Source organism: Uranotaenia lowii, chromosome 2, assembly GCF_029784155.1.
Source record: "Uranotaenia lowii strain MFRU-FL chromosome 2, ASM2978415v1, whole genome shotgun sequence".
NCBI classification, from domain to species: domain Eukaryota; kingdom Metazoa; phylum Arthropoda; class Insecta; order Diptera; family Culicidae; genus Uranotaenia; species Uranotaenia lowii.
The window spans coordinates 103349382-103375248 of record NC_073692.1 but is presented as its reverse complement, the minus strand read 5'-3'; the positions used below and the strand labels follow the sequence as shown (position 1 = coordinate 103375248).

General features: G+C 37.9%; 3 protein-coding genes across 3 annotated transcripts; 2 read left to right on the top strand and 1 right to left on the bottom strand.

Moving 5' to 3' along the window:
• Window positions 1–1317: 1317 nt before the first annotated feature.
• Window positions 1318–14520, top strand: LOC129748320 (mitochondrial basic amino acids transporter). The gene is made up of 3 exons (XM_055742868.1): window positions 1318–1811; window positions 12288–12533; window positions 13311–14520. The coding sequence occupies exons 2-3, from the start codon at window positions 12500–12502 to the stop codon at window positions 14420–14422; spliced, it is 1146 nt and encodes a 381-aa protein (XP_055598843.1). The 5' UTR covers window positions 1318–1811; window positions 12288–12499; the 3' UTR covers window positions 14423–14520.
• On the bottom strand, window positions 14457–22737 carry LOC129748319 (coiled-coil domain-containing protein 40). Its single transcript, XM_055742866.1, has 6 exons — window positions 21831–22737; window positions 18413–18555; window positions 17962–18353; window positions 17591–17903; window positions 16748–17523; window positions 14457–14818 (listed from the first exon to the last, which is right to left on the bottom strand). The coding sequence occupies exons 1-6, from the start codon at window positions 22661–22663 to the stop codon at window positions 14591–14593; spliced, it is 2685 nt and encodes an 894-aa protein (XP_055598841.1). The 5' UTR covers window positions 22664–22737; the 3' UTR covers window positions 14457–14590.
• Window positions 22738–23033: 296 nt separating this feature from the next.
• On the top strand, window positions 23034–25628 carry LOC129747143 (zinc finger protein 271). Its single transcript, XM_055741184.1, has 5 exons — window positions 23034–23248; window positions 23310–23542; window positions 23601–23744; window positions 24882–24976; window positions 25040–25628. Exons 1-5 carry the CDS (start codon window positions 23123–23125, stop codon window positions 25582–25584), a joined length of 1143 nt encoding a protein of 380 aa, XP_055597159.1. The 5' UTR covers window positions 23034–23122; the 3' UTR covers window positions 25585–25628.
• The last annotated feature ends 239 nt before the right edge of the window (window positions 25629–25867 follow it).

Below are 25867 nucleotides of genomic sequence, written 5' to 3'. Positions count from 1 at the left end.
GAAAACTCCAAGGTCTCAAACTCAATGTCCGGAAGACCAAGTTTATGAATATCAACACAGAAAATCTTTCCAATTTCGTGTTAGCTGGGCAACAGGTTGAGAAAGTGGAAAAATTTCAGTATCTTAACAGCCATATAACGTCTGATGGTGGTACCAAGAAAGACTTCGAAACCCGGATCAGAAAAGCTCGATTTGCGTTTGCAAGTTAACGAATAAAAATCCGAATGTTTATCTCGAACGTCAAATCCGTTTTGTTGTACTGGTGCGAAACTTGGTGCACATATGCGATAACGACGCGAAGACTACAAGTTTTTGTATTTCGCTGCCTATATCCTATAGTCGGAATATCATCCGCGCTTGGTTGGCAAATGGCAACTGAATCTCAAACGTGAAATTTCATCGCCGGTGTCATAAAAAGGCGCTTGAAATCGATATCAACTGAACTGGAATTCAGATGGAGATCGAAGAAGAGGCTGGCCCAGAAGCTCATGACGGCGTAGTCTAGCCGCTGAAATCCTCACGGATGACGAAAACTTTGGCTGGCAGCAGATGAAGACGCTGACTCTGAATTTGCAAACAGTGAAGATCTTTCATCTCGGCCTTATGTGTCGGACAATTGGCGCCGGACCCTTGACAAATAACATAGTGTTTAGTTAAACTGAAATATGTTATTTAACTATGTACTTAAAACTTTATGAGGGTCAAAAACTACTCCATCCTCTAGGGAACACTAAAAATTGCATAATTTTCAATGATTTGTATGCTTCAAAGCGAAAGAAAATGTTACAAGGATCATTGACGCGTTGTTTTGTGTATCAACCTGATGACACCCCTGTGTTGTGCCGTAGAAGTATTACATAACATGTTAAAAATACATAAGAAATCCATAGTCCACGAGCACATTGCTAGAAACGCTTCCTTTTATTTACCGCTGTGGTTGAAAGTTTTCCACTGCTTACCATCGTCGGTTCCATTTCTGGGTTCTAGTGCCAGCTTGAAAACTTCAAAAACCTTTGGCCATTGATAACCTTTCGAGATTCTTTCCAGCCAGCGTTCGCGTACCCAGCGAAGATGATCGCCTCCTCCCGAAAGACGTCCGCTTGAAAATCGAGTGTCCGGCTTATCAGCGGTAAACTACTGGTGTTGTTTTGAAGTAACCTACGTTATTTATTTATTTAAACCACCAATCCAAAGCCCAACGCAAATGTTTCGTTTTCAATTTATAGATGATCCATCCAATCCCGAGCCTGGCAGAAATCAGCAAAACTCGCCCCTCTCGTCAGCCTGGACTATCATCACGGGCTGTCAAGGAAGATCCTGGACGTGGTCTACAGTCTGGAAGTTTACGTCGTAACGCGCGGTTCAAATTTTTCTTACGCTTCGCAGTGTTCGTATCCGAGGAGAGTACGCGGTATTAGTCCAGCGCCTCTTGAATTTCGGGAGTCCTGCTCGGGTACCCTTGTGTACTGCTGAATCGATTTTCGGAAAGCGGTTCCAACATTCATGGTTCTTGATTTTCGCTAGGTGCTAGTACAGAAGCACTAGCACAGTTCGCCGTCCAAGGGATTACAGGTGGAAAAAGTGGTGTGATCGTGGGAAGCAGAAAGCAAGAGTGGAAATTAAGCAAAATTAAAAACGTTTTCAAGGAGCAGTAGTTTAGGAGTGTGTGGCGACCTCGGAAATCTATCTGTTTTCAAGAATGTTATCAATGTACAATATTTATAAACCAGAACCGCCTATAGACAGCTCTTGACTATTGTACGTTTCATTTCACTAATTCCGAGGTCAGCAGGAGTAACAGGAGGAAAAAGGTAATTTTGAATGGCTTTTCTCGAAGTGATGCAAGTAGAGTGTTGAAATATAGCTTAGAAAAAAATTGCTCAACCTTGAAATCTCGTGTCCTACAATAAATACAACAGCTCTAAAACACTCCATGACAAATTCACAATGTGATCATAAAAAGCTTTGACCAACATTAATCCAGCAGCTATTAGACGGACATAGGTACATACGTTATTAGTGATTCGAAGATGGGATAAACAGTTGAACAGTCTTGCTGAATTTGTCGCCAGCAACAGGTACTATTCAAAAATTGGATCAAAATCGGATCATGGGAGGTTGCGCGCGAGGAGCCTAAAATTTATATTGGATTTTAAACATAATGTTAGCGAGAAGCATGGAAATTTAGCTGTTAATCAATAACTTTTGTCTCTATCAGCTAGTCATAACCCAACAAAACTGAAATGGTCGACTATAGCTATAATCGAAATGCGGCCTTTGTGTGAAATATTTGTCATACATAGTTTAAACTTAAAACATATTTGAAAAAATCTGTTTATTAAAGGATTAATATATGATATAATAGCGTCCATGTATTTTAAATTTGTTGCGCAACTTGTGGTATTACAAATTTAAATTTGCACAACACGTATGTTTGCCAATAAGCGGCTGAATTGGTATACTCTTATGAACGTTGAGGCTCCACTACAACCTTTTATGACATTGCATTTCGCTGCTGTTGTGATGCTTCATCGCGAAAAGTATGCCTATATAAAACATTTCTCTGCATCATTATATCGCACAAACCCGTCATAAGCCTCGAACACATTATCTATAGAGCTTTATGGAACATTTAAGGAATTTTGAAAGTGCAGTTGTGTTTTCCCACTAAATCACCGACGGAAAAAAAAATCTTCGAAATTCTGAGTTGAACGTTCCAATATTCGAAACAATCTGTCTAAAGTAGCTTGTAAAGGTCTGTGCAGATGGGATTCAGTAGATCCTGTGACAGATACTACGCCGTCATCCGCAAGTTGTTTTAAAGTGTAGCCTTCAGAGAGACAACTGTTTATGTCACTTACGTAAAATTAGTACAAAAATGGACTCAAATAAATAGGTTAAAAGGCTGACGGATGTTTGGCCGAAAAGCACAATAGGCCGAATGGGATATTAGGCCAAAGGTTATTTGGCCGAATGGATGTTAGAACGAATGGTCATTAGGCCGAAGGGACATTAGGCCGAATGATCATTAGGCCGAATGGTCGTAAGGCCGAAAGGTCGTAAGGCAGAATGTTCGTAAGACCGAATGGATGCTAGAAGGTCGTTAGGCCGAATTGCCACTAGGCCAAATAGTTGTTAGGCTGAATGGTCGTTGGGCCGAATTTATGCTAGGCCTATAAGACATATTATCGCTTTCTTGCATGTTAGTCCAATCAGTAGTAAGGCCGAATAGTCGTTAGGCCGAACAGTCATCTAGCCGAATGGTCATTCGGCCGAATGGATGCAAGGCCGGATTCGACCATTTGGCTTCGCGACCATTCGGCCTTTTGACCATTCCGCTTTATGAACATTCGGTCTATCGTTCATTTGGGCTGGCAGCCATTCAGCCAAACGACCATTCGGCCTAGCATGCAGGCAAGAGTAAAAGATTTCTTATTGACCTAGCAACCATTCATGACGATCATTCAGCCTTAAGGCCTAGTTTCCATTCGCCTTTACGACCATTCGGTCTAACGCCCTTTCGGCCTAGCATCCATTCGGCCTAACGAATATTCGGCCTTGCGATCATTCGGCCTAATGACCATTCGGCCTAATAACCATTTGGCCTTATGACCTTTCGCCCTAGTGAACATCTTTTCGGTTTAACAGCATTCAACTGAATAACCGTCGGCCAAATGACCATTCGGTCTTATGACCATTCGGCCTTATGCAGGACTAGTAGTTGGTCACTTTTTTGTAACTTTGTCACTTTTTTCAGGCTGGTCACTCACAAGTTACTTTTTTTGAAAATTTAGTCCCTAAAGTCACTATTTTTTAAATAATTTTCTTACAACTGAGCTTATTTTTTAAAACTTTTTCTACTCATAATAAAAAACATTATATTGTTTCACGACAAGTGGTGTGTATTTATTAGTTTATTATTCGTTTATTATTTATTTGACGGGTTCCTTTTCTTTCCTTTCGAGTCCTGTGGGAATTCACACGGCCTAAATTGAGAGAATGGCCCAGATTCAGTAAGGAAGATTATTGTTTTGTTTTGCTTGGATAAATCGCTTACACTTAAACATTATATGGATGACAATTGAAATTTAAACAAAAATAGTTTTTCGCCTAAAAATATGTAGTTTTTTGTTTTTTTTGTGACACTTCACTAACGTTTTGGAATTCGTGTCAAGAAAAAATATGTCTTAAAGTTACACTATAACAACATGTTTAATCAAGATTTGAAGAATTTGTTAAAAATAATTCTCAACTTAATTTTAAAAAAAATCAATCAAAATCTATACATTGCACTAAATCACATGGCAGGATACACTCCATGTTTTCAAAACTCTTGGTTGTATTGAATGGAAGGTAAACTTGTGAAAAGTGATTCAATTAAATCGAAAATATCAGATATTTCATTTATAAGTTCGCTTATTTCTAGACATTTTCGATTCTTTTGAAAGATTGGTAGATATACATAGATTTCAAATTTTCGATAACTTTCAGTAATTTTTGTACTTTTTTAGAGTTTTAATGATATATTTTCTACAATATTCCAATAGGATGGATACAATATTTCTGAGGTATTTCTTGGATCTGTTAATTTTTAAAAGAAATTATCGTGTTAAATCATTTATGAATATTTTTTCAAAAGTCCTTCCTTTTTTTTCTTCTAGTAAACCTTTCTAATGATTGATATGTGAATCATGTTATAAAGTCTGCAGTGAATCTCTTTGGAAATGTTTCATTTTTGTGAATAAATTCTCTTTGAGTTAGTTTAAAATTTGAAAAATTATATTCTATTTACCTTGAAGATTAGTCTCGTAAAATTATTTATCCTTTTCTGTGTTACTATTATCTAAAGACAATTTTTTCGTTAAGCTGCTGTCTTTGTCAATCTTCTGTCAACTTTTTGTCCTTTATCTTTTTTCATTCCTCTATCATTGTTTCCTCATTTTTCATGAGGACCTCCCGATTTTTAATTTCATGACTCTTTCATGAAATGTAATTACTATAAATGTAAATCTTAACTCAATTTCAAGTAAACTCTTTAAATTTTTCGTTAAACATGTGCTGGTTTTTTATTTCTATTTGTAGATCTCTCCCATATAACAATTTTGTTGAAAATTTTGGTTTCTGTAAATTTATTTCAAATTGTTCACTTTTTTCAAATAATGATTTTTCAACTGTTTTAGTGACATTGAAAAAATTCTGATGGTACACTATGGAATGAATATTCAAAATTTGTGGCTTTTTTTCAAAGAAAATGGATAAACTTGAAGTTCTTGTCGGGATTAGTTGTCCTAGTCTTTAAAGTACGATCTTTTGGTTCCCTCTCTTTGTTTCTTTTGAACTTTAGGATTCTGCGGTCGCTATTCTTTAATTATCTAAGCTCATTTAAAATGTTGCTTTTTTGGTCAACATATTGCTTTTCTACAAGTGAGGCCAAGAGCCTTCCAAAAAAACGTTTTAAATTAACAGTTTAATTGTTTTTAAAGCATTTTGTTTTAGATTTTGATGTCATTTTTTAGTTAGTTTTCGTCATGATCTGGTCACTAATTTTACCCTAATTTCACTTCAAAGTAACTATTTTGCCCTACTTTTTTACCGCATGGTCGCTTCTAGCCCTGCTTATGACCATTCGGCCTTATGACCATTCGGCCTTATGACCATTCGGCCTTATGACCATTCGGCCTTGCAACCATTCGGCCTATCGTCCATTCGGCCTAACAGCCTTCGGCTGGATAACCGTCGGCCCAATAACCCATTCGGCCTAGTGGCCTATTCGGCCAGAAAGCCAATTCGGCCTAAAGTCCATCGGCTGAATGACCTTCGGCCGAATGGCTTTCGGCCTCATGATTTTCGGCTGAATGACCCAGCTTCGTTTAAAAAGCTGTTAAGTATTTAAAGTAGGCAGAACCAATCGAAAAACTTTCTATGAAGGAAATAAAGCTAACAACATAATGTTTAATAAAAACATTAAAAAAATACTTTCAATTTACTACAAAGACATACTACTTGCTTTAATCTTGGTATATCTCATCGATCGGTGCAAATCATGATTTCGTACACGAACTCATCTGCGTATACCAATTTAATTCTGCTAGAAATCTTGCCACGAGTTGGGATCTCGAAGAACTTGACCTTTGAATTTCATTTAAAATTAGTTTTTAGTTAAGTTTCTTTGTCCACCTGCCCCATTGCATCAACACCCGGTTCAACAGCTTAATACCATTAAACTGTCGATTATTTGTTGTTTATTGAATTGTCTGCTCACTTTTAGCTTCTCGAAAACAAATTTACGACATAGATCAGTGGTCGGCAATCAGTTTTTTGGCAATTTATAAAATAAAATGCTAGTTTCAAACGTTCTTGAGAACGTTTAACCATAATTGCCTATCAAAAATTTCACTCCTAAGTATGAATGGTTGAACTTTTCGATCATTATTGAGGTTCTTCTCATACTCTTTCAACACGTGGGTTAAAGAAATCCCAGGAATATTCAACAGTTTTATCAGTTTCCAAGTCCATAATGTTGGATTGCGAAAGTAGTTTTGCAAAATTATTCTTGTTGTATTGCTCAAAAACACGTTACCTCAAAGTTCATAAAAAAAAATTACAAGATGTCGTTTATAACCACCACAATACAATATTTTGCGCACGATTTGATCACCGTATTTTGTTTATTTAACCGGTGGGCAGCTTTTCTACCTTTTAAAAAAGAAGTCAGGCCTTTTCATAAGTCAGCTTGAAGAACCAATCAGAAAAATTCGATTCTTTTATCATTTCCTCTTTTCATATTTTCGGATTGAGCTTGAAAAAACCTCTCACATTCCTTCCACTTTGTGGAATCGATAATCTTCACTTTTATTGAAAATTTTGCTCACTATCGGGTCCTCAAAAACTTTTTAAACAATTTACCATATAAACTTTGGTCGAATAGTTGATTTCCAGCTGTTTTTGGGGTCTTCCACTGGGACTTTTCGGGATTTTCCACGATCCTGCCCAAAAAATTTTGTCAATGAACTTCAGTATTGGACGCTATCTCAAAAACCACTTGACAAATCGTCACCAAATTTTGTGCACGTACACATTACATTACTAGGAAGCTTCACTGTAAATTTCATCAATTGCCATCCATGCACTCAAAATTATTTAAAAAAAAAGTGTTGCATTTTTATTTGAATACACCCCTTAAATGATTTACACATAAAATTTTGAATTGCTGGAAACCAGCAAAATTTTGCTAGTTTTTGTCTCACTGGTTTTCCAGCAATTTACATTGCTGAAAACGACCAGCAATTGAGCTTGCTGGAAAATCAGCATTCTAAATTGCTGCAAATAATTCATGGATTCTTATTTGATTTCCGTTTTCAATTTCCTTATTCAACATTAATTATTCTCAAGCTATGATTAATGAAAAAAGTTAGTTGAGTTTTACAGACCGAATTAATTACACGCTTCTTTTTTACTCAAAATTAAGTTGTTTTGTTTCAAAACAGCACTTCAGCTACAGCCCTCAATTTTGAATTCGACTGATTCTGACAAAGTTCTGACTGGCATACTCATACCTAAGTTCGATAGCCAAACTCCAATTTGAACTTTCTTCATGCCTTTATTCGTAGCTACCCGAAATGCGGTTCGACAAAAACGGCACGAATGGGATTACTTTTGAGTTCGCAATTCGAACTCCGTTATGAACCATCGCAAGGAGGAAAAAGGGAACGTAACTTTAAGTTCATAGAATCGAACTGTGTTTCAGCAATGCAGATCAAGTGCTTGAAACATGAACAAGACGAAGAATGTTTGCTGGCTTCCAGCAAAAATTTGGATTGCTGGACGTTCAGCATTTTTTTTTTTTGCTGGAAACCTAGGCAAAAATTAACTGTGTACGCTTTAAAACCAAAGAAACCATTTTTTTTCTTGAATACAGTCAGCTAACTTTTCAAGAACCAAAGGACCTTATTACACTTTACTCCTTGTGTTCCATCCGGCTTAACGTTCATTTGGCTTATCGACCGTTTGGCAAATCACCATTTATTATTTTTGAGCTATTTTATGCGTATTTTTCAAGTTCGAGTTTTCGAGTAAATTGATAAAGAAAACGGCGGACGAATAGGCGGTTTTGTTTTTCATCGGTGACTCAATTAAAATAGAGATGTCATATTATTTTCCAAAATAAGAAATCGAAATGACTAGTATGCTATATGAATTTCATATAAACATTTTCAAAGAGATTTAAATCGAATTTGTTAGTAAATATAATCATGACTGCTTTGAAGAAACTTTTCCTTCTGAAAAAGCGTTGAAGGCATAGGGGAAAGTTTGATAAGACGTAAACAGTGGGTAAAGCGGACACCTCAATATTTCTAAAATAACAAAACACACATCTTAGGACTAGGATATATTTCCTCAAGTGTATCAATACTATCAAGAAAGTTTGTTGATTACCTGCAAGCATAACAGCAAAAAAATAAGCAACAGAAAATTTGTGGAAATAGTCAAGTATTTCGGAACTTACTGATTACCCAAGCAACCAAAAGTCTCGTTAAAAAGGTCAAACACAGTTTAGTCTATCTATCTACAGTACCGTTCATAATTGTATAGAAATTGGAAGCACGCGCACTGTCACTTCGACTTTGAACTTTCATAACTTTTTACTCTGATGATATTTTATGATCAAAACTTTTTCGTTAGATAGATCAACTATCACACTATTATAACACAAAGTTTGAGCTTTCTGGAGTTTATGTGGCCTGAGAAACAGTAATTCTACGAAAATCGGACTTTTTGGACTTTTTTGATTCAAACTGCAATATTTCTGAAACTACGCTACATTTTTTATTGAAATTTTGCACAGTGATTGTTGAAATATGAAACTAGCATGTCTGAAGTTTTTGAAAAGTTCTATCGATAAGATCAAAAGTTACGGGAGGTGCAATATTTCAGGCATGAACCTAGAAATGCGATTTCTATAAAATTTTGGACGATTCATGAAAACAATAACGTTTCCTCCACCAATCAGTCAAAAAATGTCTGGCAAAAGCAATGAAGTAAAGAAAAAATGGAATAAATGATCCATTTGTGTTTAGAAATCAGAATCACGCGATATTGTTTGATTTATTTGGTTGAAATAGCTTTACTGGTTGTTAAACAGAGAATATGATTTTCCTATGGAAACAATCGTCCAAAATTCTATAGAAATAGCATTTCTAGATCTATGCCTGAAATATTGCACCTCCCGTAACTTTTGATCTCATCGATAGAACTTTTCAAAAACTTCAGACATGCTAGCTTTATATTTCAACAATCACTGTGCAAAATTTCAATAATAGATTTTGCGTAATTTCAGAGATATTGCAGTTTGAATGAAAAAAGTCCAAAAAGTCCGATTTTCGTAGAATTACTGTTTCTCAGGCCACACAAACTCAAGAAAGCTCAAACTTTGTGTTATAATAGTGTGATAGTTGATCTATCTAACGCAAAAAGTTTAATCAAAAAATATCATCAGAGTAAAACGTTATGGATGTTCAAAGTCGAAGTGACAGTGCGCGTGCTTCCAATTTCTATACAATTATGAACGGTACTGTATATATCTAAGGGTCCAGCGCCGATTGACCGGCGCATAGGGCTGAGATAAAAGATCTCCACTGCTGGCGATCCGGAGCCAGCGTCTTCACTTGCTGCCAGCCAAGGTTCTCGTCAACTGTGCGGATTTCAGCGGCTAGACTTCGCCGCCACGAGCTTTTGGGCCTGCCTCTTCTTCGATGCCCATCTGGATTCCAGTCAAGCGCCTCTCTGCAAATCTCGTTTTCATCTCTTCGCAGCGTGTGCCCAATCCATCTCCACTTACGTTCTCGAATCTCGATTTCTAGCGCCTTTTGATGACACCGGCGATGAAGTTCAACGTTTGAGATCCAGTGCCAGGCCACCAAGCGCGGATGATGTTCCGCAGGCACCGATTCACAAAAACTTGCAGTTTTCGCGTCGTCACCGCATATGTGCACCAAGTCTCACACCCGTACAGCAATACGGATTTAACGTTTGAGTTCAAGATTCGGATCTTAGTTCGTAGAGAGATCTGGCGTGACCGCCAGATGTTTCGGAGACTCGCAAACGCAAATCGGGCTTTTCTGATCCGGGTTTCGATGTCCTTCTTGGTACCACCATCAGGCGTAATCTGGCTACCAAGATACTGGAAGCACTCCACTGTCTCAACCTGTTGTCCAGCTACCACGAAATTGGAACGATTTCCTGTATTGATTTCCATCGACTTGGTCTTTCCGACATTGATTTTGAGACCTGCTGCCTTGGAGCTTTCGGTGAGGTCATCGAGTTTGCTCTGCATGTCTTGTTGTGTTTGGGTGAGCAAAACAATATCGTCTGCCAGGTCAAGGTCGTTCAGTTGCTCCATGGTTGAAGGATTCCACGGCAATCCTCGGTTTGGTCTACAGTCAATCGATCCAGTCAAGATCTCATCCATTACGATGAGAAAAAGTAGCGGTGATAAAATACATCCTTGTCTCACTCCAGCAGTTACCGGGATTGGTTCGGACAAGACACCGTCGTGCAAGACCTTGCACGAAAATGCCTCATACTGTGCTTCGATGAGATGGACTAGTTTCTCTGGGACCCCTCTTCACAGCTTAGTCAGCATAATCAATGTGCTGAGGTTCGTTTTATTCAGCCCAAAATTTAAGTTCTTATTGAAACTTTGAAGTTCCATTACAGATTTGAACGGCCTTCTGTTCAGCTCACAAATAATCGCTTAATCAGCAAAAGCAAAATACAAATTCTCCTCTCCTCTCTTCTCGGCATCCATCTTTATTCCTCCCATCACTTCAACTCTTCTTACTAAATTGCTTTGTTTTTAACTTTGTTTAACAGTTCTGCTACACGTTTGTTTGATTCGCCTACTCAAGCAATCAAACAACCTAATGAAAAAAATTAGTCCTGATACCAGATTTGAACCGCGACCCTTCGAGATGATAGCCAAACACGCTGCCGTGACGCCACGCCTAGATGTTGTCTTACTGGCAGCTAAAATTCTAAGTGGTAATAAGTTCTCCTAGAATACCCACAAGGGCAGCCAGCGGCCAGCAGGAAAGACGCATGTTAATTATTACTCAGAAACATATCGGTTAAAAAAATAGAGTTCCATTTTATAACTGCAAAGCATAAAATTTTACAAATTCTTGAGTTTATTTATTTTTGATATTTGGTATTTAATTCAGTAAAGACAGTTGGACGACAATTTTTAAAGTAAAAAATTTACTCACTTCAAAAACAATCCTTTGCGAGTTAGCTTTAAGTTGTTCTGAGTTGAAATTGCAATATAAATTATATAATTCAACAATTTTCAAGCTACAAAAAATGATTCATTGATAATATGCCCTTTTGTGATATTCGTTCACATTTCATATTCATGAAATGACGGACATGTCTCGAAAAAGGCTATTTGAGGAACTTCTTGGAACATCAAGTCCATGGAAGGCTATTTGAGATCCAATTTGTAACTTTAATGCTGAATGGATGCGATTGACATGTCACAAAAAAGGCTATTTGAGAAACTTCTTGGAACTTCGAGTCCATAGAAGGCTATTTGAAACCATATTTGTAACTTTTATACTAGATGGATGCGATTGACATGTCTCAAAAAAGGCTATTTGAGAAACTTCTTGGAATTTCAAGTCCATAGAAGGCTATTTGAGATCCAATTTGTAACTTTTAAACTGAATGGATGCGATTGAAATGTCACAAAAAAGGCTATTTGAGGAACTTTTCGGAACTTCAAGTCTATAGAAGGCTATTTGAGGAACCTTCTGTTAGTTTCATGAACATATTCGTGAAAATTCGGCACCAATTCCGTTTGGAACCTTTGTTCCAAAGGTGAATACGATTACAAAAGACCCCTCAACTGTATATCTGAACGAAGACTGCGGTGGAAAAAGAAACTATCTATAAACTATCTATATATAGCGGTTCTATCTTTCTACCGACTTGCCCCAACTTTAAACACCAGTTTTATTCGGGTGAAGAAAAAAATCTGTGTTTATCCTAATTTTTTTAAAAATAATAAACAACATATTTAAGTTTTCTAACACATAGCACAAAGATGAAATTCAAACTTGTTTCATTGTTAAAATCTTGTTTGTTTCAACCAGTAAAAAAATGCGTCACATATGAAAGTATTTCATCATAGGCTAAAAAACAATCAAAGTCTCACTTATTTGCGTTCTAGCTATCAATGTACGTATTATTTTCCAGATCATTCCATTCTAACCTCTCACAACCCTCCACAGATCGCCGGCGGCCATCCTTGGCGAATCTTAAAGACCGAGATCGTGCGTACCAAGCAAAAAACGTAGCAGTTGGAAATTCCACACGCAAATTTCTGGCCCCAAGGTTCTATTTAAGTTCGCACCCGATTGCCTCCAACGACGGAAGAAAGCAGAAGGTTATCAGCACACAAATATTCAACCATTTCTGGCACCGAAATTAATCACTACTGAAGATGGCACTCGACTTCTCTGCAGGATGTCTCGGAGGTATGAACCATGTTGCCATTCCTTGTTTAGGGGTTTACAGCTGCTTTTGTTTAGACAGCGAGACGTGAAAGAAACAATCATGTCCCATAAACATTCACTCCTCTCATAGGAAAGCTTATCACCGTAATCAGGTTAATTTTCTAGCCAAGTCAGAGGTTAATTATCTTAGTGTTTTGCGAAACAACGACGCTCTCTCTCTGGAACATTGCGAACGTTGGTGAGGACTGTAAATCCTTATCGTCGTACCCGTGTTGAATCCCAAGTTGGCAATTCGTTCAGTAGAACAATCATTAAACAGCCCAGTGGGGTCAGGTTCGTCCGTTTCCATCGGCACCTTGAGGCAGCATGATATGCCACAGTTTGTTTTTTATATTGCGCTCTAGCACTTATTTTTCGTACGAATGTTATCATTGAACTTGAATGATCGGGAGTAGCGCAGTGTAATAGAAAGGGACAAAAATATGCTGTTAGGTACGCAATTCTGGATGAGAATTTTCAACTACCTAGATTTATACGAAAGGACCATTCAATATTATTTGCGTATGTTCCAAGAAAAAACTAGGAAAACAGATGATCAATGAAATCATCAAATCAATCTTTCGACAACACCCCCCTCACCCTCCCCCACCGTTGCCCTAGAGATCAGGACAAAATTGATAGGAATTATTTGTTTTTCTACGACAAAGTTTCTTAAAGACCACACTTTCACGAATTCATCATTCAATACGCTTAAACGTATTTGCTTCAAACCAACTTATCCAATCTTTCGGCTTGCAGGATGTGCAGGTGTTCTGGTGGGGTATCCTTTCGATACCGTGAAGGTGCACTTGCAAACTCAAGACTACAGGAATCCCATCTACAAAGGGACCATCGATTGTTTTCGGCAGATTCTCGTCAAGGAAGGGCTTCGAGGATTCTACCGGGGTATGTCCAGCCCGATGGCCGGAGTTGCAGCAGTCAATGCAATCGTATTCGGAGTCTATGGGAATGTTCAGCGACGTACCAGTGATCCCGATTCGATGTATTCGCATTTTCTAGCCGGTACAGCCGCTGGACTGGCTCAGAGTTTCATCTGCTCACCCATGGAGTTGGTCAAAACTAGAATGCAGCTTCAAGAGAACCTCCCAAAGAATGCGACAAAGTTTGCGGGACCGCTACAGTGCACGAAACATATCTGGAGATCCGAAGGATTTCGAGGGGTTTTCCGAGGACTCGGAATCACTGCAGCTCGAGATATGCCTGGTTTCTCAAGTTATTTCGTGTCTTATGAGATGATGGTACGAATGTCTCCTAATCCTTCGCCGTTTTACATCCTGATGGCTGGAGGTCTAGCGGGCACCATTTCATGGTTATTCACATTTCCTATAGACGTATTGAAGTCAAGACTACAGGCAGACGGTATGTCCGGACAGCAACAGTATCAAGGAGTGGTAGATTGCTTCAAGAAAAGCTACGCCCAGGAAGGAATCTCATTCCTGTCCCGTGGACTTGCCTCCACCCTCCTGAGAGCATTCCCTATGAATGCCGTTTGTTTCCTGGTCGTTTCCTACGTGATGAAACTGTTCGATGATAAATCTAGTTTAAATTTAAATTTAGCACCTGTCGAGCCCCTGCTGATAGTACAACAACCTCCCGGAGCAGTGAAAGTAACTCATAACAAAAGGCATCACGAGCTACACGATCATCAAATCCTGAGTATGAAACAAAACACGTTTCGTTTCCTGAGCTTCCTCGGCGCCTTTCACGAGGCCGTTTGTTGTGCCGAAATGGATGAACTGGCACACGATCTACATCTGAACGAGGATGGCGGATATTACTACGCAAGAATTAACGAACATCTTAAAAACTCTGATCAGGAATACTGCAATCGATTCCCGTTCGTCGACTAGCACAGTAAAACCACCTGAAAGAAAAACTCCTGCATTTAAGAAAAACGTACTGCTTTATTTATGGAATAATTTTGAAATACATTTTTTGTTTTAATAAAGCGGCTGTGCATTATTATTGTTGCTGAATCTCAAACCTTAGAAAACCTTATGACAAACCAGTGATTCAATTCAAGCATACTTCAAAGTTTGCAAAATTTTCGATAGGTTAAACTTATGTGCCGGAAAATCATGTATCAAGTTTTCCACTATCCCGACGATGCTTTCGTTGATCTCACGTTGCCGCTGAAGGTCCGCCTGGATGAGGATTTCGTTGCGAAATTTGGGCAGCTGATTTGCGTTCGTGAAGGAGCGATAACGCCGGGCACGGTACTGATGACGCACGATGTAGTCCAAGTTCTGTGGAAAAATAATTCAAGTACTTATTTCATTGTCATTCGGAGTGGGTCGTTAGGCAGAATGAATAGAAGGGCCAAAAGGCTCTTTAGACCGAATGAATTTCGAACGTAAAGAACGTTATTCACAATCAGAAGTTACAATAAAAAGGTGTATAAATCCTATTCTATTGTTTGAAAATCTTTATAAACATTTATGAAGAAAATTTGGAACTTCTACTCGGTTGTACTTTAGCTTAATAGTAAATATAAGGTAGCGTTGACAAGTAAGACCTTAAAAATCGAAGAAAGGCCTAAAGCATGGAATATTCAGCCGTGGCAAGATCGCCAAAGTGAAGTCCGTATAATCATTATAGGGACATCACTTTGGCGATCTTGCCAAGGCTGAATATTCAGTGTTTTAGGTCTTTCTTCGATTTTCAAGGCCTTAGTATGGTGGATTACATTGAAGTTCAAACTAGGCTGCTGACAATTGACCTTGTTGATAGCCATATAGTAGCGAGTAGAAATTGTTTATCATACACATTTTAATAGCGATGAAACCATAGGCATAGAGGGTGATACGGTCAAAATTTGGTCAATATCAACTTGACGTATTTCATTCAATTTTGCATTTAAAAAACCTGAACACCCCTCATTTTGAAGGTGGATGTGGGTAGAATGTTGCTCCTATTTTGATTTTGGAATTCACTCTTCAGTTGTCAAAAAGCCGTCGAAGGAAGAAGAGCAGCGTATCAAAATTTTGCTCGCGCATCGCGAAATTCCATGCTACTCACACGCAAAGCTGGCAAAATCGCAAAAAGTTGCCAAATCAACCGTTACAAATGAAATGAAAGTGTTTGGGGAACGTTTGTCGACAGCCAGAAAGTCTGGATCGGGAGGAAATCAAAAACCGGAAGCCGCTGAGACGACAAAGAGAGTTGTCGGTGGTTTTAAGCGAAACCCGAACCTCTATCTCCAAGATGCCGCAAATAAGCTGGGTGTATCGTCTACAACCGTGCATCGAGCCAAAAAACGAGCCAGACTATCGACTTACAAGAAGTTAGTGACTCCAAATAGCGATGATAAACCAAATACGACGGCCAAAGCGCGATCCCCGAGGCTGTACACGACGATGCTGACGAAGTTTGACTGCGTGGTAATGGACGACGAAACCTACGTCAAAGCCGACTACAAGCAGCTTCCGGGACAGAAGTTTTATAAGGCAAAAGGAAGGGGAAAGGTAGCAGATATTTTCAAGCACATGAAACTGTCAAAGCTCGCGAAGAAATATCTGGTTTGGCAAGCCATCTGTACCTGTGGCTTGAAAAGCAGCATTTTCATAGCTTCCGGGACTGTCAACCAAGAAATTTACGTGAAAGAGTGTTTGAATAAACGTCTGCTGCCTTTCCTGAAGAAACACGGTTGTTCCGTACTGTTTTGGCCGGATTTGGCATCTTGCCATTACGGTAAAAAGGCCATGGAGTGGTACGCCGCCAACAACGTGCAGGTGGTTCCCAAAGACAAGAACCCTTCCAACACGCCAGAGCTCCGCCCAATTGAGAAATACTGGGCTATTGTCAAGCGGAACCTGAAGAAGACAAAAAAACTACTAAGGCCAGTTCAAGGCAAACTGGCTTTCTGCGGCGAAGAAGGTGGACAAGGTGGCTGTACAAAATCTGATGACAGGAGTTAAGCGTAAGGCTCGGCCATTCGGATTTGGAAAAGCGGAAGCCTAACTGAATATTTTTCCTGACTTTTATACAAATTAAACTTGAAGAAAAAAAATTTGATTTTTAAAATAAACGATTTCACCGATTTACACGCGTTTTTCCTTGACCAAATTTTTACCGTATCACCCTTTAATAAGGATGTATAAATACAAACTTAGCGATTTCCTGTAAGTAAACCGAAATACTGAAAATAAGATATTCCTTTTTTTTAATTAACTTACCTCCTGTTTCAGCAACGTAGCTTGCTCTATCTCCGCCTTTATCAAACTTGTTTGAATTTTCTCTTCATCTATCTGCACCTTTTTGTTCTCAATATCTGCCTGTAGCAGTTTCTGGGCCGTATCAATTTCCACCAAATTTTTCTCCGTGTCCGATATTTCTCCAAATACCAGCTTCAGCTTGTTTTTCAATTCATTGATTTTGTGCTGCATGGTAGACTTAGTCTTGAACTTGCTACCGTAAACCTTCTCGCGAGCGTTTACCGAATCAAAAATGTGTTCCCGATGATGTACCGTATTCTCCAGATCCGATACCAACTTTTCCTGCATCCGTTTGAGCTGCGCGTATCGGACTTGCATACGGTGTATTTCGGCCTTCATTATTCCAATTTCGCTATTCTGAGCTGCTTCATCGTCTTTAAACTTTTTGGCTTCAGCTGACATTTTGTATTTGGTTTCCCAGGATAGTGCTTCCCGGTGCTTTTCCAACACCTCCTGTTTACATTCATCAATTTCTTTCCCCAAGTCTTTGAGGTCCTGTTCCAAGTTCAGGACAGTCATTTCCGCGTCTTTCAGACGATCCGTTGTTTGCTGGTGAGAAATTTCACATTCCATTTCACCTTTCTCATGGTGCTTTTTGGTCTTGAAAAGATCCAAACTGATTGTGTCCAGCCTAGTGTTCAAGGCTGATAACGATCGCACAATTTCACGATTTTCGTTCATCAATTCCTCCAGCGTTGTTTCTATTTTTATTCCCTTCTGCTCAATCAACAAAAGTTCTGTGAAAAAAAAATCGATGTTTATTTAAAAAAAATTCTAAAAAATAGACCTAAATTGGAAACAAACTTTTTCGGGAATAATTCATCTCATTAAGCTGTTGAATACGCTTTTCCGATAACACCACCAAACTATTTTGAAGCTTCAACCACGCTTCTTGGGCTTCCTTTATCTTAGCATTCAACTGGGAGATATTGTACTGCACATCCAGCAGTTTAAGCTCGTCGGGATTCAACTCCTGGCCGCCAGCATCGTGAATCAACTTTTCCAGCTGACGATTGAGAGTATCCAGCTTCCGGAGTTTCGTGCTAATTGCCTCCTTGACGAACTTTATCTCTTCGTCGAATTTCCTCGCGCTCGCCTCCATATTATCATGACTTTTCTGTAAACAATTCGGAAAATTATTTGAGATTATTCAGTTAAAAACAAGTTAAAATCACCTTTATTTTCTGAACATCCAATTTGGACTTCTCAACTACGCCACGCCATTTCTCCAGATCCAATAATACGATCGAGAGTTGATTTTCAGTCTCGGACATGGCAATTTCCATCTCTCGACGCTTAGCCTGAGTTTCTCTAAGGGATTTTCCCTGAGCGTCACCGGCCTTATCGGTGCTGATTTGATCTTGCAGCAACTCCAGGATCTTTTCTTCGAACTCAAATTTCTTTTGGTTCTGTTTGCCCAAAGTAATGCGGAGCGATTTCAGCTGATTCTCTATCATGACGCTCTCTTGCTGAGCTTTCAACATATCGGCTTCGGTCTGCTCCAGGATCATAGCTTGGTGGTTTACTTCTCTTATTAATCTTTCTTCTTCCTCTTGTTCGTCAGCAACTGGAAGTAAAGATGACAAGTTTAGTATCGTCTCAAATCCCTAAATTCTGTGGGCAAACCTTCTTTCATCAAAACATTGATATCTCCTTGGATCCGGGACTTGAATCCGGATAACTTCTCGTTCTGTTCCATTTCTTTCAGGGCACTCTTTTTGGTAATATCCGTTTTAGATTTAATCACTTTATGCTCTTCGTGAATACCTCTGCAAATTTGAACGACATGAATTTAAAACATCCAAAATTGAGGAATTTTAAATTTTTATTATTTTTTTTTTAATTTTAAACATTGATAATCGAGAAAATTTTATACTGTGTTCGATTGTTATTCTTTAACTCGAACTCGCGCAAATCGACTCAGGATGCAACTGACTTGCCAACTGAGTTATACAAGCCAATAAATGATTGCCTAATAATTTTGAAGGAATCATTTTTCTATCAAGTATTTATGAGCCACCTTTCCATCTAATTAACCCTCTAAAACTCTAAAACCCAACACCGCATTTAGACTAAGGTTGCCAGATTTTTTTCAGCACGTATCCGGGCCGGACAAATCCGGCATTTTTGATTGGAAAATTGACGATTATAAATTTTGTCAAAACTCTAAAAGTACTCAACAAAAATAAAAAAAAAAATCTCATCAAAACTTATCGATAGATTTTAAATCGCATTTTAGGCTTCCAAAAAACTTTTCATGATAATTTTTATAAATTTCGCTCAACAAATTTCGTTTCGGAGGCAAACATAAAAAAATGTACACCCCAATTTGTTTTTTTTTAAATTTTTGTTTGATTTCCAAAAATAGTGAATAAATCCGGGCATTTTTCAGTGACATCCGGGTAACCGGGCCGGGCCGGACAGTTCCCAAATATTGTATTAAATACCGGGTAATCTGGCAATCTTACTTTAGACGGAATTTACTTGAAGCGGCATAAAACCGAAGCAAATCATTATTTTACCTTACTTTTGCGCAAAATGTTTTAAAACATGTTAATCTAACAATCCATGTTAATAACAACAGTTTGACTAGCAGTTGTCAAAAGCTGCAGCAAAGAGAGGACTAAAACCATGGAAATGAAAGAAAATTGTCGTATTAAAAAAATATCATTTTGAAAGTCTGACAAATCCTTAGTCCATGTGTATTTTTAATCATAAAAAAAATTATTGGCGGTAAGATTTAACAGTTAAAACTAAGATTGCAGATGAACGTGCAAAACTGAACTAAAAGCCTGGCAAAATCCGGGTAGTTGTTTCAAACTTTCCAACCCAAAAATCGAGCAATATTCACGCAGAGAAAACTTGGATTTTGAAACAAAACAAAACTGACTTTGATTCAAAAAATTAATTTTTTCGATTCAATCTCCTGTTTTCTTTGAATCAATGAATTATGGTTTTGTTTTAAATAAATAATTTTTGAAAGAAAGAATTAATTTTTTGAATCGAATAATTTTGGACTTTGATTTTAAACAAATTCTTTGATTCAAAAGACATTTGTTCAATTGCATATTTATTTGGAAACAAAGTAAATTTTCTTTCAACCAAAGAAACATGTATTCAATGCAAAGGAATAATTTCTTAAAATAAAAACTTCAATCTTAGAAGGTTTTTTGCATTGAGTAAGAAGAATTTAAAACGAAAAATCGGTTTGGCTGGTCGTGTGAAAATGTGAATCAGAGTTAGCTTAGTTAGGAGGATTCAGGATAAAGTATGGTAAGTTTATGTATTAAAGAATGAATATTGAAGATTTCCAATAAGTGCTTGAAATTTTACAGGACCACAGCCGATAGATGGTTTTCCAAGTCCCTGAATTCCTCAACCGAGGTGACACCGCTCCAATCCAGCGATCAGGTCCACGAAAATTTAAACCAGATGATTCGATTAAAGTGAACCATTGTGTGACCCAGTGTTTCATTTATTTGTGAATAAAAATAAATTTTAAATTTGAAATCCTTTCTTTTTATTATTTCAAATTCCTGATAGGAATTTCAAAACAACAGAATATGACGCTTCCAATTGGAATAAATAGAAAATGGTTCAATGAATAAATGCTTTTAAATCTAAATTAAATTACCTTGTGGCAAAAGAAAGCAACTTTGAATCAAAAGAAACGGTTTTTTGTTTCAAAGTATCAATATTTTGAATCAAAGATTTTTCAAAAGAAAAATACTTTGAAACAAACGAAAATGCATTTGAAACAAAGAAATTTTTATTTATCCCAAAATCAAAGGAAATTTTCCTTTGTTTTCACTGCACTTTCCTTTGAAATAAAAAATCTTTTCGCTGCGTGTTGGAGCAAATTTAAGCCAAAAACTATTCAATAAAAATCAAGAAAAAAAATCACCTGAAACATTAATTTAACACATCTGCAGATTTTTAATTGTATTTTTGGCTTCCATAAAACAGTTAATATATATTTTGACAAAAGTTGTCCAAATATTTTAATTTTTTGTTGCAAAAATAAAAAATTATAGCTTCTTGAATTGGGTTTTTTCCGTTTTTGTCATGTCCGGATAAAACCGGGCAATCTGGCAAGCTTAAGTTCTGAGAATTTTGTTTTTCTAAGCTAGGTGAGATTAAATACAAGCCCTGTCATAACTTAACGTTGGGAAGCAGACTTTGATGCCTAAACTGATAGCAAACAGTAGCCAAAATGAGCTATGCCAAATTGACAGCATGATTTAGTGATGTGATTTTTTTAATGTCAATATTAGGTTACACTGAGATATCAATACTTGAAAGCGCGATGACAAACCAATACCAAAATAAAGTATCAATAGCTGAAGGACAGCTTGACAAAACTACAGTTAAGCCAAATTTTAGTTGGTAAAAAAGCTAATTGAGACCTCGTTTAGCCGCCAATTCTAAACAAGTTTTGAGAGCTGAGCGATTCCAAATTTTGGTTGTTCTTGATACCTAAAACGTTGTGCTCGGGACGACAAATCGACTAATAGGTACTAAGTTTACGATTCGTATAACGTATTGTGGAACAATTTTAACAAAAGTTTTTATAAATATAGCTAAGAAACTGTCTGGAAATATGTTTAAAAATTTAGAATAAAAAATAACGAAATATGTAGAAACTACAGCCGAAAAAGTACTGAAAATTAGGTTCTCCAACCCTTGTGGGTATGAAAATTCTGAAAAAATTTCCTCAACGATAAAGTTTTTCGTTGATTAAAAATCATTAAACTAAACTTCTGTGAATTTTTCGGCGAAAAAAAGGTTTAAAAGATTTATAAACCATTGTCTGAAACTTAAAACTGTTTGAAAATAAGCAATAAAAATTGTTTAGCTTCGGTGTTCTTTAAATCCACAAACGGAACTGCCTCATCCGATTATCTTAAACATGCATGAATTCCGTTATTTCGTTGGTACTTTGATTGTAAAAACTTTATTAAAATTAATCCCGATTCACCTCCTTATAAGTATTAATATATTCAGGAATATTCTGAAATAAAATTCGATTAGCTGCCATACTTACTCCAGTTCTTCTTTCGCTTTGGATAAAATTTTGTCCCGTTGCTGAATGGCAACGATTACTTCGCCCCACGATTGGAACAATCGCTTGTGTTCATGTTGTAGTGCTTCCAGATCCGAGTTAGCATCGGCCAAGCTAGTGTTTATCTCATCGGTGGCATTTTGTTGTTCCGTGATTTGCTGCTCTATTTCGGCCAACTCCCGTTCCTTACGACGAACTTCGCCGTCCAAATTGAACACCAAAAAGTCCATCTTGCGCCTTTCCTCAGCGGCTATCAACTGGTCCTTGGCATCCTTGCTGGCAACCCTTTTTGCAACAGCGATTTCCGCTTTGATCTCTTTGTCCCACTTGGAAAATTCGTTTTCCAAAATGGTCAAATTGTCTAGCTCTTGGAGATGTTCATTGTGGATTTTCTTAAACTCTTTGAAGTTATGACTCTCTTCTTCGTACTCCTTTCTGTACTTAGCCACCTTCTGCTCCTCGGCCTGTCTTCTGGCTGATACTTCCATAATTTCCTTGTTGTAGATATCAAGAAGTTCTTTTTGACTGTCGATCTCCTCCTGTAGATCGTACAGTCGTGCCCCCACTTCTTCGGATTCTTTCTCATTTTGGTCCAAACGGTGGTCCAATTCCGAGATTTCCTGTTCCAACTGATCTTTCACCCGCAATAGGTGAGCCTTCAGAGCCTGTTGGAACCTCTCCAGAAGTGGATGATCATTCTCCAAAACCCCAGCTTGGGTGGTATTCATCACATTCAGCCCATCAGCTTGGACACTTATGGAAGTTGGATTTTCCTCTAAACTTAAGTACGGAGTAGAATTTCCAGCTGAATCCATTTTATTTTTTGGTTCAACTAACCAAAGCGCAAAATTTATGCTTCCGACTTCACTAGGACCACTTTTCAAAGTGTTGTTTCTCCAAGCTTGGCTCCAAAACCGGAAAATGGTTGCTTTGGTGACATTGTAAGCCGTTTCCATCGATCCATCAACGAAACATGTTGCCTTGGTATCGACACCTTGTATGCAATCTGATACGCATGCTGACCAAAACACGTGGTGGTAGTTCAACATCAAACAACAGGTCGTTTGCGCTTCGCGCACGAGGGTGCATTGAAAAAGACTATGGAAGAAATGAGTTACTGAGAAACGAGAAACGTCAAAAAGTTTCATCGATTGAGTGCCATGTGGGAGGCTAGTGAGTGGCAAAACATAAACAACTGGCTGCAGGCCCATCAGCAATCTAATTTATTTTGCAGGCTTTCTTTAATTGCTTAAATTTCCTTATTAAATCGTCAAATGGATTACAATATTAGCAGATTGTGTCGAGTTTGCCTCGAAGAAGGTGTTTTTACTTCAATTTTCAGTACCGAACTTGTTGCAATGGCTCCAGCCGACATGCTGGTGATGTGCGCTAACATTAAGGTAAGTGATACATTATTTTGATTTTTGATTCTATTTTAAATTAAAAATTTCTCAATTAAAGGTGTCCAAAAACGACGGGCTACCAACAACGATCTGCAACAACTGCATGTATCGATTGGGGGTAGCGTTTCATCTGAAGCAGCAATGTGAAAACTCAGATATGCGTCTGAGACAGTACATTGGACTAATGACCGGAGTCTACACCAATGCAATTGATAAAGAAACCATGACCGATGATTCTTGGCTACTTGCTGCTAAGAAGTCCGACGAAATCGGAAGGAAGTCTACTAAAAAGTAAACCTTAAGTAGGTTAGAAATTTCGAACGATAACATTTCTGTATCATTATTCCAGAAAATCAGGCCGCAGTAGATATGTCCCCAAACTACCTGAAGAAAGGAAAAAACGGGGGCCAAAGCCAACACCGAAAATTCCACAAACATGCTATCAGTGCCACAAGACATTTAAATGCTCAGCCCAGCTTCAAATGCATCTAAGGTAAGTAGACAGATATGCGGGTAAACATTAAAAACCATATTTATACTGAAATTGGGCAGATTATGATTTTTTTTAACTATGACTACCTACTGGCTTTTCTGTATTGTTCTCATTGTTCATTGAATTACTACGTCTACACATAACAAAATCCTTGGGTAACATGTTAAATCTTCCATCAAAATGCACGAAACTGATTGCATATTAAACAAACTATTAAATGTGATTTATGATTAAAAACCATTTTTCTTCAAAATGCATTATTTTTCATAATTTTAACAGGCTTTTTCTTAACAAACGTATTGATCTTTTGACCGCAAGTTACAACAAGTTCAATCTTTTCTTATTCTGTTCTATAATTTGAATGTTTTTAAAATGGACTGCGACAAAACTTTTAGGGTCTTCTAACAGCCGCAAATATGCAAGTATTTCAAGGATTTCACCGCATTGAACATCGCTATGATGCTCATTTTTTTGCGATTCGGTTCTATAGGAACCTTAAATGAGTGCAAAATTATTATTGCTTAAAACTAAGTTCATTTAACGCCAATGTGTGGGCATCGCTATGATCCTGGATAAAGACGACACCTTATATATGGTTTGAGTATTTCAAGAGTGAAATTATCGTCATATCAAATTCGTTCTTAAAATTGTATCAAATTCGAAATTTGTTTTTTGATTACATATTTCCACCTTAATTCATGAAATTATTCATGATTGACCTGACGCTGTTACCCATTTGTCATTTCAATTGCCTCTATCTTCAATCAAAGTTCCAGGAAAAAAAATAAAATTTTTAACAGCAATTTTGTAAAAATCTAAATGCTATACTTATGTAGAAGATTCTCTCAATGGGATGAACATAATAGGCGCTTCGTTAACAAAGATCAATCGCTTCATTTTTATACTTCACACTAGTACTTTTCTAAAGGTTAATTATGATTTATTTCTATTTCTAAGCATGAAACAAGATTTTTTCTAAATTGTTTAAATATTCCTTTTTCAAATCTGTTCTTTAAATTTTGAATCTTTCTCAAAAGAATTGTTTAAAAATTTCGTCCTGGCTACGCCTGAGAATTTTACTTAAGTTTTTATTTAGGAAAGCCTATCTCAAGGGTAACAATGTAATTAACATTTCAGAACACATAGTGGAGAAAAGCCGTTTGCATGCAGTTACTGTTCACGTAGATTCGCTCAGAAGCACAATTTATCGATTCATCTGAGAACCCATACGGGTAAGTCGAACTTCTTCATTTCTCGATGCAACATTTAGCACAACTCATCAATGCATCTTGTAGGCGAGCGTCCATATCAATGTGAAATATGCAGCAAGCAGTTTTCCGCTCTAGGAAACTTCCAGGCACACAAAAAGATCCACACCAACCAAAGGAATCACATCTGTATGTCGTGCAACAAAGCGTTCATCACGTCTGCCGACCTCACTCGGCACATGGTGTCGCACTCCGGTATCAAAAACTTCCACTGTGATATCTGTTCGAAAAGTTTCAGCAGAAACCGGGACATGGTGGCGCATAAAAAAAAGATTCACCTGAACGATAGATCCACCGAAAATCTCCGGTGCATCGAATGCCACAAAGTATTTGCTACAGTAGAATCGTTGAATCATCACATGCGCATCCATAACACGATGCCTCCCACAACGCTGATGCCACCTCCACCGCCGCAGCCACAGACCCACATCCAGCAGCCGATTGCCATAGCGCCGCACCACAGCCTTGGACCCGCACCTCTCGGAGTTGGCCTAGGCATGTTACCTCATACGCACTCGCAACCCAGTTACCATAGCCAAATGCATCCGGCCCAACGGCTGCATCCGTACTAAAAACTAATTTCGGATCAATCAATTAAACAACGTGATTAACGTCATTACAAGTGGTTTTATTTCGCTGCTCAATACTAGGTATTCTTTACGGTACGTAAGTGTAAACTAAATCTAACTTCGACAAACAATTCCTCTCGCTAACAGAAGGGTTTCACAGTACGCTTAGCGTCTAAGTGGACTTGAACGGGTTTCTGATTGAGCGGAATGCTGCAAACCGTGAGCTCGTCCGGGAATCAAAACAGTTTCTGTGATAAATGTTATAGTAGCTGACGAGGAACGGGAA